This window comes from Coturnix japonica, chromosome 1, assembly GCF_001577835.2.
Source record: "Coturnix japonica isolate 7356 chromosome 1, Coturnix japonica 2.1, whole genome shotgun sequence".
In the NCBI taxonomy this organism is placed as follows: domain Eukaryota; kingdom Metazoa; phylum Chordata; class Aves; order Galliformes; family Phasianidae; genus Coturnix; species Coturnix japonica.
In genome coordinates this window covers 43,268,887-43,284,157 of record NC_029516.1, presented here as the reverse complement: position 1 = coordinate 43,284,157, position 15,271 = coordinate 43,268,887, and the positions used below count along the sequence as shown (strand labels likewise).

General features: G+C 37.6%; 1 protein-coding gene across 6 annotated transcripts in view; it reads right to left on the bottom strand.

Annotated features, from left to right (window-relative positions):
- Positions 1-15,271, bottom strand: part of ANO4 (anoctamin 4) — a 162,167-nt gene that overhangs the window by 51,875 nt on the left and 95,021 nt on the right. For 5 of the 6 annotated variants that reach the window (XM_015859164.2, XM_015859160.2, XM_015859194.2 and 2 more), the window contains 4 exons: positions 11,743-11,843; positions 11,404-11,505; positions 9,018-9,062; positions 4,204-4,335 (listed from right to left, as the gene is read on the bottom strand). In XM_015859164.2, coding sequence (XP_015714650.1) covers positions 4,204-4,335; positions 9,018-9,062; positions 11,404-11,505; positions 11,743-11,843 — 380 coding nt within the window. The remainder of the gene's footprint in view (positions 1-4,203; positions 4,336-9,017; positions 9,063-11,403; positions 11,506-11,742; positions 11,844-15,271) is intronic. The other variant, XM_015859172.2, reaches the window with a different exon arrangement.

Below are 15,271 nucleotides of genomic sequence, written 5' to 3'. Positions count from 1 at the left end.
CCCATTTGAAAAAAAAAAAACCCAAAACTGCTCTAACTTCTCTGTTTATTTTGCAGGCGCAAAAGACAAGGAAATGCTATTTTGTCTTATATGAGTGAGACGCACATGCTAAAAGCTGAACACTCATGGCCTCTAGTTACAAAGCTACAAAGTGAACATGTGGGCTCATACCACTGTGCACCTTTGCTCTATGGGATCCCCTGACACTGAAATGCTTGGTATCTGACAATCAGCAAACTAAAATGTATGATCCAAGCAAATGCCTCCTTCTGGAAGCAGTGAAAACTGAAGCACAGAAGATGCTTGAGCATAGGAAATACTATATAAGAACTATATATCCCTTGTACAGAAAAAATGCCCACCCTTCTGCACTGCCAGGTAAACCACTTGTGCTAAATTTCTGTTGTTGGCTGAGGAAATGACAGGTCTTCACCTCATTTGACATCAGAGAAAATAAAGCCAAAAGCTGTAATAGCAGCAAGAAGATGAACCTGCAGTATTCCAGTGAGAATATTACCAAAATCTCTGTGCATTATTTGTTTGAAAATGGGTATATGATGAATGTTTTCTATTTTCATTTTATGGGACTTACAAGGTTGCTAGTAAGATAAATAGAAAGGCTCGAACTTTCAGAGTCAGGCCAGAGAAGAAGACAACCTTTGTCTTGCAACATGATAATGCAAAGCCCAACAAGTTTGAATACTGTGGAGCACATTGCCAGTGTTGGCTGGACTGTCCTATCACACCACTATATAGTGCAAATTTGGTGCCTTCTGATTTCCATCTGATTGGGTCAATGAAATATGGACTGAATTGGCAACATTTCTCTAGCAATCATAGCTATCTAGCAGTCTAGCCATCATAGTAGCTGTGAAGCAGTGTGTAACCTTCAGTGGTACAGATTTTTATGAGCACAGCTTGCAGGTTCTTGTTCATCACTGGTAAAAATGAACAGCTAATGGTAGAGACTATGCTGAAAAATACTGTTGTGTAGCTGAGAATTTGCTCTATCAAATAGTGTTATCATGCTCTTTGAATCTGTTGCAATTTCTATGGAAATAAATAGGGGGCATTATCTTCAGAGTTATCTATGGACAAATACAGGAACATCCATCTTAGTTCAAACCAAGGGCATGTTCATGCATTCCTGTGCCTCACTCTCAATGGTGACAGTTTTCTGTCCCATCCATGATCTCAGCATGAGGCAGCTATCAGGACAGGGGTACAGATCATCTTGGTGAGGATGGCATTTATTAAGGGTAATTTGAGCATCAGAAAAAATATAAAATGCAACTTCACTGTGACAGACAAATATCTTGGAAGCCTGACCAAAATACAGGACAGTATTTTCTTGTACATGGGGACTAAGTACAAATGAGAACAGTTGCACGAATCTCTGGTATATTTGTTAATTTTACTTTTTAATTGATTTTAATTAATCCAGGTACTGTCCTAGTCCCCAAATTGTGTAAAGTTTTAATTTAATTTTTACTGAAATATTAAATAATTATTTTAGGGGCTTTATTCAATTACATAGTTTAATATTTAAGCAGAGAGTTCGTCGCCTTTGGAAGGGGAAAATAAAAGAGCTCCTGATATAAAGTCTGAAATCTCAAAGCAGCAATTAGAAGTATTTTCCAAGCTAGCATACCACTACCTAAGAAATTGCAGATAATTACCAGTGTTAACTATTCCCAGCAGACTAGCTGCTCAGTACATAAAATAACTAAGACATAGTAGAGAAATAACTAATTACCATCATGTCTTAGGGAAAACATTTTTTGAATGTAGTGAATTGTGCATTCGTGCAACTGATAATTTTCAGGAGAAATTGTCTGGTGTAAATAAAGCCCTTCCTAATCTGTGGCTGCAGAAGTGAGATACTGTTCAGAAGACTATCTTGAAAATTATCATTTTCAATTCTACAAAATCCCAACAAAATGCTTGCCTCAGCCAGACAGAACTTCTTTCCTCCAAAAAGAGATTTCCTATTGGAAATACATTGAATTTTACCCTTCTTTTTTTGCTGGCTCCACATTTTAAGTGCTGTCAGTTTTCTGTTCCATGTCTTTAACAGTGCCTATCAGAAGTGAAGACTGTACTTAGACTGTGTTTCAAGCATCATCCATATCACACTGGAGACTTGAATATAGAAGCTTGACTAGACTGAAAAAAAAAGTAAACTACCAATGTTCACTGAGGTGAAAAACATCTGAGACTGTGAAGAAAGGAAGAAATTCAAGACCCATACTGCAATATTGAGACAAACATAAAAGACGAACATTTAAGGAACAATACTTTAGAAAATTAAAAGCACAGAAAATCAGGATAGAAAGAAGAATTCTGCTACCTTCAGCTACAGTGTGTGGTCAAATTTACAGCGAGTACATGAGAGGCCTTGCCTGCAAACTCAGTATATGAATATTTATCCTTTCAAGGCAGTTGTATTTGTGAGTGTTCCACTATGTGATTATTAAGCAATAGTTAAAAATGTCTTGGATAAGCACCGGTTAATGATAACACAGAATTCCTCAGCTGGAAAAAGTACATAGCTTGCTCTCTACGGATACTTGTACAATAGCCAGAAAAAATCTTTTTAGTGTAATTAAAAGATAGTCAGTGGGTGGTGAGATGTTGTGTTGCATTGCTAGTGGGGTATCTGTTGTTGGGCAGTTGTGATGTTGCTGGGAATTGGTTGACAGGTGGAGAATAATTGCACTGTGGAAACGTATGTATGTGTACAGATACATACTGTTATAATTGCATCTTTGTTTCAGTTTCACTTTTCTGTCTTATTAAATAGTTTTTATCTCAACTCATAAGTTCTATTTTGCTTCCAGTTCTCTTCCTCATCTCAACTGGGGAGAGACTGAGTGAATGACTGTGTAGTGTTTAGCTGCTGCTGGGTTAAGCCAAAACACAAATATTGAACAAGTCACAATATTTCAAAGTCCTTGTGAAGGAGAATAAGACAGATACAGGCAACAGGCTGGAGCATGATGGGAGTACAAGGATCCTCTCAGAAACAGCAGCTTTTTGGAGAAGTAAGGCATCTCAGGCAGCACTGTATCAGTCCCCACATTACACGAACTGAAGACTAAACATTAAGCAAAATAGAAAATATCACAATTTCTGGGGAGTTTCTGGGATTTGCATCTAGTTTAGTTTTTCTGCTGTTTTTGAACTTGTTTTGCTTGACGCTACTTACAGCAGATGACTTTCGTTTTATTAACTCGTTTTGCAGTAAGTAAATCCACTCCATGGAAAACACTTCACTCAAAGTAAGGGATCTGAATGAAGGGTTTATTCAAAGAGCAGTAACTCTGCCTGTCCTCACCCCAAATAAAATCACACATTTTTTTACTGTTAGTCTTTGATCTGCCTGTAATCCATTCCATATCACCCCAGTTTTCTGTCAGTACCCTGGTCAGCGCTGCCAATTCTTTGTGACTTTGTTCTCAGGTAGACGACATCCACTCCCAAAGCCACAAACAGTCCCTAACTGTATGACACCTTCTTTCTCCAAAGTTAGCCATAAAAATTCAACTTGGGATCTGAAAGAAATGTTAAGCCTTCTTCTGTTTTGCATTTTGCAAGTGAATAAGTACTTCTACTGGTCAAATGATTTCTCTAGTACCATTGCTGCAACACTGATGCATCTGGTACGCTTGGACCAGTGTAACTGACCTTAACACTGGCATTATGCAAGCAGTTTTGTTTCTGTAAAAGTTAAAGAGAGAGAAATTCAAACAAAATGACACTGTCCTTTTACACACATAACCAGGAATGAAGTGCAGTATCCATTTATTTTGACCGTCAGTGCTGTAAGAATTAAAATTGATTATACTAAGAACAGAACTGCTGAATAAGAAGTTTTAAGCACATCTTTAAAATACACAAAAAAGGCAGTTCTGACCCAAGAGAGAATTAGTCAGTTGACTAGGGATGTAATTGAAATTCTAGTGAATCAAAAGGAACTTTTCTATTGATTTCTTTTAGCTTTGAGTTGGATATTTAATTATTAGATAAACTTGATGCTCTCTCAGGACACTCCCCCTCTGTGTGACAAAGAACTAAACTGGAGTCACTGGTTTTTAAGGCATACACTAATAAATTGATTTTTTTTTTTCAAAGGTGAATCCAGAAGGAAAAGTTTTAGTTTTGTAACTCAGATATGATTTTGTGAATTAATAAAGTACTCACTGATGGATCCTTTGTTGGCTGAATGGAGCAGTATAGCAGTCATTCTCTTCCAGATCTGGCAGTGTCTCCTTGTCCAGTTTCATGGGCTTTCTAGGTAACCATCCTCGAAACCTGCTTATTTGTTTCTCGATCCTGCAATACATGAAAAGTGTGAGCATTTGAGAGAGTGAGAAATATCTTGCATTTAATTACATTTTTTCAGTGCAGAGAACATATGCTGGCAAACTAGGCCACAATATCTACAGCTTCCAATGAAGTCTGACATTTTTGACCACATTATACACACTAAACATGATTATTAATAACCAGCTTTCGGTGAAGGAGCATCTTATTTCGTCTCAGCAGAAAAACAATGCCAATGTTACATGCTGCTAAAAATCTTTCTAAGCCCATTAAGCTACTCTCTAAGCCTTTATTTATCAGCTATGTACTTAATTTAAATTTCAGGCTTAATTGACATATTAGACTTTGGACATATAAACGTGAGAACAGTACAGACTATGACAGAGAGCTTTGAAAGTTAAACCCCAGCAAGCTGAATCCTTTTCCTGCCCTCTGTACTGATTCTTACCGTGCAATTGGTGCTATACAAAATAGACTACTTTGTTCATTTAGCTTAACTGTATCGTCCTGCAATAGTATAGCCTACCCTAAACTAAAATACTCAATGTACAGATTAATAGGTGACAGCTGAACAGGTTATTACATATAGAAGGTGAAAGCAAATAAGATTAAGCTGGATTTAATCACAAGGGTACTCATGCAATGACGCACACTGAAATTACAGGAAATGGAACCATGAGAGCTGGCTGGAGGAGACAATCTAAAACAAATTCACATCCAAACTAAAACATTATAATGAAAATGTTATGATGAAAACATATAACAAGGAAAAGACGTGTCTGGCAAAATGAACCCTACCCTCCCTCCCACCTTCAAGTCCTAAATAGTAATCTCTGCCTGCAAAAATCAGATGACTAGTTATGGGCATGCCCATACTTCTGTCACAGGGCAATTCTTTCCTGTGAGGGGCATAAACCAATATATTTCAAAGTTTAAGACCAGTTGCAGATGAAGTTCAAAGGCTGGAAATCTAGGGTATTTTTTTTTTTTTTATTTCTTTCATCATAAGCCAGTCCAATAACTCTGTGACTCCAGAAAATGCTGTGAGCTCTGCACAATTTGAGGGAGAGAAGTCTATATCCATACAGCTAAGTGTGTAGGACAGTAACAACAAATTATTTCACCCATTCAAAATACATATAATGTTTCCTGGAATATTCAACCTTTTCTCCTCATGTTTCAACTTGGAGAGGAAAGCTAATGCTTATTTTTAAACATGGACATTCAATTCAAAATTGTAACCACATGAGCCCTATCCATTCTGGTACAATTTGTATATTTCTTATCTGTGAATAAAATGGGAGCAGAGCTGTAAATATGCCATCAGAACTGATGAAAAGAATGGCAATGCCTATAAGAGCACAACATGAAACTTATACTAAAGTTATCAGAAACTCTTAATGGGCATTGATTGTTCACCCCAGTCCAGAAGCTCAGAGTGGAGGTAGAATTAGTTTGCAAGTGTCTGTGCCTGAGTGCGTGGAAGACATTGTCAGATCCCAGCTCTGTGAAGGGACAGACCTGTTGTAAGTCTCTAGTTGTCCTTTCCAGATTCTCAGCCTTGAGCTAGTCTATGCAGAGACTGATAGGAATGACAAGGGAAAAGTATGATTATCTCCTGGGGATTCCAGCTTTTCCCTCTGTAAAGGTTACAAGCTTTGTATTACAGTATGTTCAGCAGACTTAGTGACCCTGGGTGTGGAAAATGGAAGAGGAATCAGGCAGAAGGATTTTCTAAATATCCCAGGCCATGCTTATTTGTTGACTGAAATCATTTGAATTCTCTAAGCTATTAATGCCCTTGCTAATCTGCAACCCTTTCCCATTCATTCTGCAAGTGCGCATTTGAGATATGTGTGCTGCAGGTTTATCATAGCACATGCAGGCATGAACACAGTGCTTTCACAGATTAAGAACAATGCATTATTCATGTTGGCTTCTCACTGAGCATATGCCCAGAATTTCACTGGTTTGCCACTCCCAAGGTTCAGACTACTTGGCATGCTTAGTGAGCTTGCTCCTTTCCTGCTGGCAAGCAGGTCTAGAAAGGTTGCAGTGACTTTCTGCACAGCTGACAACTTAGGAGTACAGCAGAGCCATCCTTAGGAAAAAAATAGTTTTCTCCTTCAAAAAGAAAAATGACCACGCTTAAAATGCATCCAGGCCACCCCAACAGCACCATGAGTCATCAATGCAGGCTCTGTACTGAACATTATCCTCTCTCTTAAGAAGAGACATGAGTGTTATATGTGTTTTACTGCTTTTTCAAGGCTAACCTGGGCTTCACATTCCCTGAATAAGAGGAATGGTGTTTGGAAAACAGGGAAGCCTGTACAAGAGCAAGACAGTACACAGAGTGAAGGGGCACTGTAAAGTTAACCACAATGAAAAAGGAAAGTGGCAGAGCTGTTAATAGTTTCCTTCTTAAATACTTTAAAAAGCCCACACAAAGCTCTTGTTAGCCTCACATGGCAAAAATCAACTGTCTCAATGCTAATGCATGTGGTGACTCAAAGACACATCCCACTCCAGTCCTGGCCATACCTCTGCTGTCCAGGCTTAGACTTTACCCAGTGTCCTGTCCTGTTTCCAAAGATACACATTGTGCTTAACACACTAACTGGTTCCTCAAACAATTTCAGTTTTATCACTATAAAGCAGGGTAGGGATAGAATTTTTGTTTTTAGGGATAGATTTTTTTAAAAAAATTTTTTTTATTTTTATTTTTTTCTCAAAGGAAAGAGGAAATTTGAAAAATCGAAACAATTGTTTAGACTTGTGATTGATTTTATCTCTGGCTCAGCTTTGACAGAGCTTTATGGATTGTTTAGAGCTAGATATGGTTTTAGTTAAGTTTTTAACCACAGCTCAGGCCGAGTTCTAGATATTGTATACATACCTGATTCCCTTCCTTTCCTCTAGAACACATTAGGGTAGTTTCATTATTTGACATTTTGGGACCATTAGAACTTTTCAGACAGAAAATTCAAGTGAGACTGATAAGTTGCAAGAGACCTTCTCTGGACTTTCCCTGAAACAAAAGCCCTCTAGTATTAGTTTTTCCTCAGTGTCAATATAATATTTGTTTTAGCTCAAAAAATTGACCGAGGCTTCTAATCTTCACTGAACTAGTAAAGGAAATGTTTTGACTGTAGCTGTAGATCTGAGTAATGACATAAATGAAAATATAGCTGCATATGTTTTCTTTCCTTTCCCACCAGGACTATTCAGCTTTTCTGCCTCAAGCGGCAAGTCACAGAGCTGGCCATAAAAAGTGAATTTAGCCAAATGCTGTCATCACTCAGGAACTAAAAATAAACCCAGAACACAGAAAAAAACTGCACTCCTGATTCTGATTGTGAATCACATTCTGATTGATAAGAAAATGAACGTAAAGTGAAATTTCATATGTCAAATACAAATGTTAGAATCTTCCCCTAATCCTTCCTTTTAATCTATTGCTGTGAAAGCGGTAGTGTCTTAACTAAAATCACAATAAAATCTGAAGTTAGCAGGCAATTTGTACTCACTGAAATTGGACATTGCAAATGAGGAAACACTGATCAGAACAGTGTTCAGAAGAATGGTGTTTGTTTACTAGCTGGTGCCAACTGCGTAAAATGTCTTAACTCCATAAAGAGCTCACTGGGTGTTTACCAGTGTAAAAGCACATGCCATAATTTGAGATCAGTGCTGGTACTCTCGAATCACCAGCACAGTATGATGGAATTTAATATATAAAAGGCTTTTTAATATGCTCATGCAGCAAAGCGATAATACATAATTCATTTTCCCATGTACGTTCATTTAGTGAAATTATCTGCAGCACGATACAACTATTTTCTCCAATATGCAGATTTTTCAAATCTAATTCTTATCACTCAGAAGTTCATGTGAGTCCTTCCACTTATCTCAGAGTGAGACAGTAAATCAAATGCTGGACCCTTTCGAAAACTGCATCAACAGCACCGAAGCATTAAATATCAAAATATGAGCTGGTCTTTGCCAAACTTTTATATTTTTGGGGGCTCTTTGAGACATTTTCATTGCCTGAGGTATCAGAAAGAAAATGCAGACTGGAAGTTTTAATTTCATCAAGTCAGGCACAAAATAGATCAAGTATAACCTGAAGATATTTAATAACTAAGTGAAAGGACCTCAGAGGTTCTTCAAAAGTATTCATCTCTCAAGCTCAATAGCTTCACACCAAAGTTGGATATGGTTCATTGCATTCCGATCTACCAACAAAGTACTAAGTATCTTCACAGAGGAAGCAATAAATAAATAACACCATTTACTGTAACAAGCAAGCCAGGTGCATGGAAATGAGAAAAGCAGTACCTGTGATATTTTAATCCCCCCAGAACTTCCAAATGAGTGATATAAAAATAAATAGAGTTTGCAGGAACACACTTATTCTTCCTCAAAAGTCTCCATCAATCAAAAAATATCTCCATGTTACTAAAAAAAGGCAACAATAGTAAAATGAATTGCCTCTTTTGCGCAGCAAATGCCTTTAAAGTGTAACTCTGCTGTATCTGTTTTTGCAGAAGTACTAGTGTGTAACTGCACGTTCCAACCTTACTAGAAACACTACTAATAACCTTTTACTTTTAGCTTGACCTTAACCATTATTTTAGTGATCTGGTCCAAACTGACATAAACTGAGCCAGCAAATGAATTGTACTCACCTATTCATGAACTTGTATCGGCGGTGCAGGTAATAGATTTTTCTCCTGGAAGAACAGCAAAAATGAAGCCAGTCGAGAAGAAAACCCATCGTCAGTTACAGTATGAACTAGCAAGGAAGGAAAGGAGATTGAAGACAGAAGCCTGTAAGAGGTGGAGGAAGAGACTAAAGAGAGATTACAGAACTGTCACAGGAAGCCACACAGACTCTGGTGGCATTTGAATTGCAAGGAGGTCATCATTTTCTCATTGTCTTCTCTTTTTCTGCTACTTGTCATGTGTGAAAGACAGGGACCCAAAGATGTGTCTATTTCCAAGAAGTCCATAAACAGTTGTAGGAATTTTGCGGGACCAATACAAAGATGGATAAATTATCCTCTATGTATCTCAGATCTACCAGTGAATTACCAAAACCACATCTGATAAAAAGTAAGGGGAGTCATTTAGAAAAGCCAGGGAAGTGATGCCTAATGCTGCAATAAGCCAGTAACACATGCAGTGCCAACCTGGAGCATCATCCCTCAAAACAGAATATAGATTACATAAGTAATTCAGTATGTATTCAGCACACACCCCAGGACACAGCCACTCCCTCTGCCCCTTGTATAAGCATTGCTGATTTTTATTGTCAGTGCAATAAGCTGTGTGGGGGTGTGCGTGGGGAACCAGTGAGCAGACGAGGTGCAAAAGCAGATGCATGCTGACCAAACACTCTTCATCTTGCCATGTTAGGAAATACTATTTTTCCAAAAGACTGTTCAGGCACTGGAATGGGCTGCCCAGGGAGGTGGTAGAGACACCAATCCTGCAGGTATTCAAGGAACGTTTAGACATTGCAGTGAGGGTCATGGTTTAAAAATAACTATTGGTGGTGGGTAGACAGTTGGACTGGATGATCCTGTAGGTCTTTTCTAATCTTGGTGATTCTATGATTCCATGATCTGCTTCTCTATGGGCCTTATAGGGCTCATATTACCCAGGGCAGCTGCCCTTAACCATCCTGTGTAGATACAGAATGGGATGTCCACCTCCTGTCCCACTCTGCTGCTCTCATTCTCCTCAGAGGTGCCTATTACACTGCAACTGTGACCACAACTGTAGCCTTCACTACAGAGAGATCACAGACTCCTTTGGCCAAATCTTCCACAAGGTAGTGCTGCATCTCTTGCCATATTCAGCAGGAACAGAGGAAGCTCAACAGTAAGTGTTACTGATGATGCCATCTGCTTGTTGATTTTTCTTAAAATATTCAGAGTTATCCACTTTTTGGGACCACCATTTCGAAGCAGGATTTTATTCACTGATGTGTGGACCTTGGACTATTCCAGCCTAACAGGACAGTAATATTTATCTCCCTGTAGTTATGAAAAGAATGAAGATGTGGCTGTGAAGCACATTTTTATATATAATTTGTATGGTACCTAATTTTCCATCTGCTGAGAAATGGATCTCAGAAGTGGGACTTGGGACCAGGAAAGAACAAACTGCTCACAACAACTAAAATATGAGTTCCTGTTGTACTTTTTAATCATGAGATCTTATCCTCTTACTAGGGCAGATTCTCAAGGAATGCCAAGAAATGCTGAGAAAGTACTTTTGGCCTAGTGAATTGTTTCCATGGCTAGAATGTTTTTTCAAAAAGAACATTAACATCCTGTGATGACTTGTGATGCCCTTTGCCTTTTTCTCTTTAGCAGCAAAAGCTCAATAAAGAGCTGTTGAAGATGTGCCGTGTAAACAAAAAACAAACAAAACAAAACCCAATTCATACAAAATACACCTGCAATTTAGTCCTTATTTCATATCCAATTTTCCTAGAATGTTCTTAACATTACAGAGCTTGTGTCATACTAGAAACAATTTTTTGTGCTTAAGCAAGAAGAAAATAGGAAAAAAAATCCTGCAAAAAACATCAACTCACTAGCTGCATATTCCGGATCTGATCCTTATCTTGCTTGGGAGTAATTCCATTAAAATAAATGGAATTAAGCAACATCAAACCCTGTTAATTAAAAGAAAAGTCAAGTCCTCTCAGTTCATGGGTTTCGGTCAGTTCAAGTCGAAGTCTTCAAGCTATTCTACCAGTTCTGATAGCCAGCACAGTAAAATTGATATTTTACACCAAAAAAATTCCATAGCCCAACATGAAAGTAATATTAAATATGAGCAAAATATTATGAATGATGATGTGAAATGAATTTGGTTGTGAGTGGTATTCAATCAAATTTATTTTCTCCACAGACAAAGCACTTACAGCTCCTACTAGAAGTGATACGTATTTACAATCTGCATTTCTGAACTTATGCATCATACAAGCAGAAATTTTACAGGTGCTGAACATACCAGATACGCTCAACAGACATGCACCTTCTGTGCTGCCTTACGTACCTGGATCTTCTTGACCTCCCATTGATTTCAATGAAATGTCCATTTAAAAAACAGCAGCGCACAAGTATGCAGGGGGCTCCAGCAGTGAAGGGGTTAAAGGGCCTAAGGATAGAATACCCCATGAAAACAGCTGCACTGCTACAGCTCACCTTAATTTCTTACTCTACTGAAATCACAGGCAGGCATTAACAAGAAAGAACAATGAATATGGTATGTATGACACTCCATTTATATTTTCTAAGAGTGTGTGGTATCACACAGACAATCATGTGCATTCTGGTGTTATTTTTTACTTTAGCTTTATAGTAAAGTGTGAAGACAAAATACAACTACACCTACCTGAATGGCATTCTTACATTCATTAGTTCAGCGTATTTGCCCAGGACCTCCCAAGGGGCATGCAACTTCACAAAGATGATGTCACTGTTTGTTAGAGATGACTGCAAAAGAAAAAAGAAAACAGCCACCAGGGCTTAATTCTTCAGATAAGAAAGGAATATCTATTCTTGCCTTGTGACAGCCCTCCCACTTCCCGACTCTTCCTGAAGCATGTGTTGTTCTATTGAGATGCTGGCAACTTATTTTCCTTCCGGTTTATTGAGAGACACTTTGCCTTCCTTCCAGCCTGCACAAGCATTTCTTTCACATGGAAAAGAGGGCATCGACACGAGGTTAACATGAAGTTATACATTACCCAAGTGTGGGGTGGGAGAAAAGTTGGTCCTGAGCTTCAGCTAAAAATAAAATGGAAACTTTGTATCTGGTTCTGCTAATTGACCTGATTTCTGTACTCATCATGACACAGATGTCTCTTTTTGAGTCATATAATGGAGATACAACTGGCAATTAAGAAAAAATTAATGACGTGGACATATAATGAAGTTCAACAGGTAGAGTTGTGGGTTCTATTGTCACTCATGTCTCCAAGAATTTGAATGTCACAACTAAAGTCAGCAGGAAAGAGGATGTCTGATGCCACCAGCACAGATTTATTGCCAGGAGCCAATGATGGTTTAGGGTCATGATCACAGCAGCAAGGAGATCTCTAACTCTTTCCTCTGCTACTGTTTTCTTTCCTATGGGTTGTACGTATTTTCAAGAGAGCTTTATGTAGCATATTTGCATTGGAACAGTTACCTAATAGAAGGCTGTCCAGTAATGAGCAGTGAATGTACAGTTTAGAGAAGGGGAAAAATATAGGTTTATTTGCTCTCAGGAGGAGAAATAGTGCTTTTCAAGAAAACTACAACAGCATTGGCTGAAACTGCTTATTGAGAACATGGACATTCACATATTAGTACCGGAAGACAAATTGTACAAATTCTAATGAAAATCAATGGTACTGTCATAAAGATGCAGCTTACAACAATTAAATGGATCACACTAACAGGACAACTAAGAAAGGCTGAATTCAAGGAGTACCCAGGAAATAAGTGAAGGTGTACAGAGCATGAAAGAAGGAAAGTATGAGGACTGAGAAAGTCAGGCAGGAAATTTGTTAGTTTTAAGAATTAGAGTATAAGGAATGATTTCCTAGTATTTTAGACTTTGTACCACATTAAGTGCACCTCACATTCATTCTTAGTTATTACAACTTACTGGGGATTCACAAGTCTGAGTCTTAAGCAAGTAGATAGCGTGCAACCAAGACTATGCTTTGCTTCTCTAAAAGTTTCCTGCAAACTACTCCCAAAGAGGTTAAGTCAGTAGAGGGCTGACAATTTTTTTCATAATCAACATGGATTAAAACCAAACTAAACCAAAGAAACTTCTAGTAATGTCCTGACACACTAACAATAGTTGGGAAATTGAGTAAATTGATTTAAATCAGTCTGTAAATTTACTGATGAATGCTATATACATTTTCCAGCACACTGTAATTTAAGCCACACAAAGTACGACAGTCACAGTAACAGCTATTTCACAAGTGAAGCCTATATTTAACTAAATTTGATTTTTTACATGTTAGGTATTTTCATGCAGAAACAAGAAAAGATTCCAAATAATTATGAGAAAAATAAATACAGATCTTTAAAGATATAGATTATTATTATTATTTTTAATCAGGATCTTGTAATTTTGTCCACAGAAGATCTAACAAACATGCATTTGTGAGGCTCATTTATTTTCAAAAGAGATGATAATGCTAAATTATGAATATGCAAATCCAGTTCACTTGAGTTTCCTTGTGTTAAGTGTTCAGAAGAGAAAGCATATGGAAAGACTCAGATAAGCAAGACTGGAACTAAAAGAACAATCTCTACAGAAGAGTAATTGAATGCAATGTCACATTCACCTAATCTAAGGAGAAAATTGCAAATCAAAGCATCTGAAAGAAAATATCAATAGCTCTATCTTAGCTACAAAAATACTTCAGTGGATAGAATCTGCTAAACTATCTTTGTTGTATTAGTATTTAGACCCCTTTGTATCCTTTGGCTTCTTAATGTTCCACTAAGAGGAATGCTGTTCTTTTATAATTGACTTTAGAGACTCAGTTCATTAAAAAGTTCAGAGAAATAAACACAGTTTCACATTATAGGAATATGGAAACAAAAATCAATGTTAACACATCTCAGCTTGGAAATGTAAATGAGAAAACTGTTTATTGACATGAGCAGTCTGCTAGAAAGTGATGTCTAGATGACAAAGAAATAAAAACTAACAGAAGTTAGGGAACAGAAGATGAAATATAACACATAAAAAAACCACTAAAGTTTTTTTTTGTAAACTTTAAAATGGAGCATGTCTTTGGCTTTGACTCCTGACACCAATATCATAAGTTATCACCTTATAATAATTGGCAGACCACCAACATTCACATAAATTGGCCATTTCAAACTTATGTCTTGAGGAATAACATGCATAGTGTGTGACAAGAGACTTATTACAATCAGAGAACCACAGATTAATTTAGGTCCCCTCTAGGGGTCATCTGTGCTCACACTCTACCTAAAGCAGGGTTGATTTGCTCAAGGGCTTGCCCTGTTGAGTTCTGAATATCTCCACGGGACAAGATTTCACAACCTCTCTGGGCAAGCCACTTACTGTAACTGGTTGAGAAAAAAATATTTCCTATGGTAAAACTGCACATCTATCCAGAGAAATGCAGGTTGAAAAAACACAAGCTTTTACACAGGAAATTTGAGAACACTCAAAGAACATGCAAAGAAGGCTTTATAAATCAACTTGTTTCTTACAGGAATGCATTAACAAATAAATAAATCTGATTAAACACACTAGCAGGGTGCATTTAGTTTAACTGAATCCTCATCTTCAAAACATAAGAGAATATATCATAGGATAGAATTCAAATCACCGCAACCTAGGTCACGGATAGTCAGTATACAAAGAGAGCCGTTCTATGGTGACATCAATCTACTATTTTTCACAAGCTGTAATTTTTCTGTCATTCTCCCTGTTCACTCACCTCCTTTTTCAGTTGATCTGAAACTACAGTATTCCGGAAAATACTAAACCAGTACTTAATAACCACAAGTGGATGTTTCCATGGCCTGCATTTCAGTATAAGAGATTCATTAATTCTCAGACCTTTCTGTGTTCACTGATCACTTTCATCGCAATGTTATTGCTGCCAATATGACAGTACAGGTATTGCCATAGGAACACTTATTACAGGTAGAAATGGCTATTTCTTCCTTCTGACAAGATTTTCTTTATCTTTTACCACCAAGCCTGTAGAGATGCTATATTCCCAAAGAAAACAAGTCAACTACAAATGTGCTTAAAAACTAAGTACTGCGTTCTTCTCCAGAATTACTGTAAAAGTAATGGGAGAGTGAAATGTAAGGGCCATTTACGTAACTCTAAATGTACAAGCAACATATTTGGGCCATTAGCTAGGCCA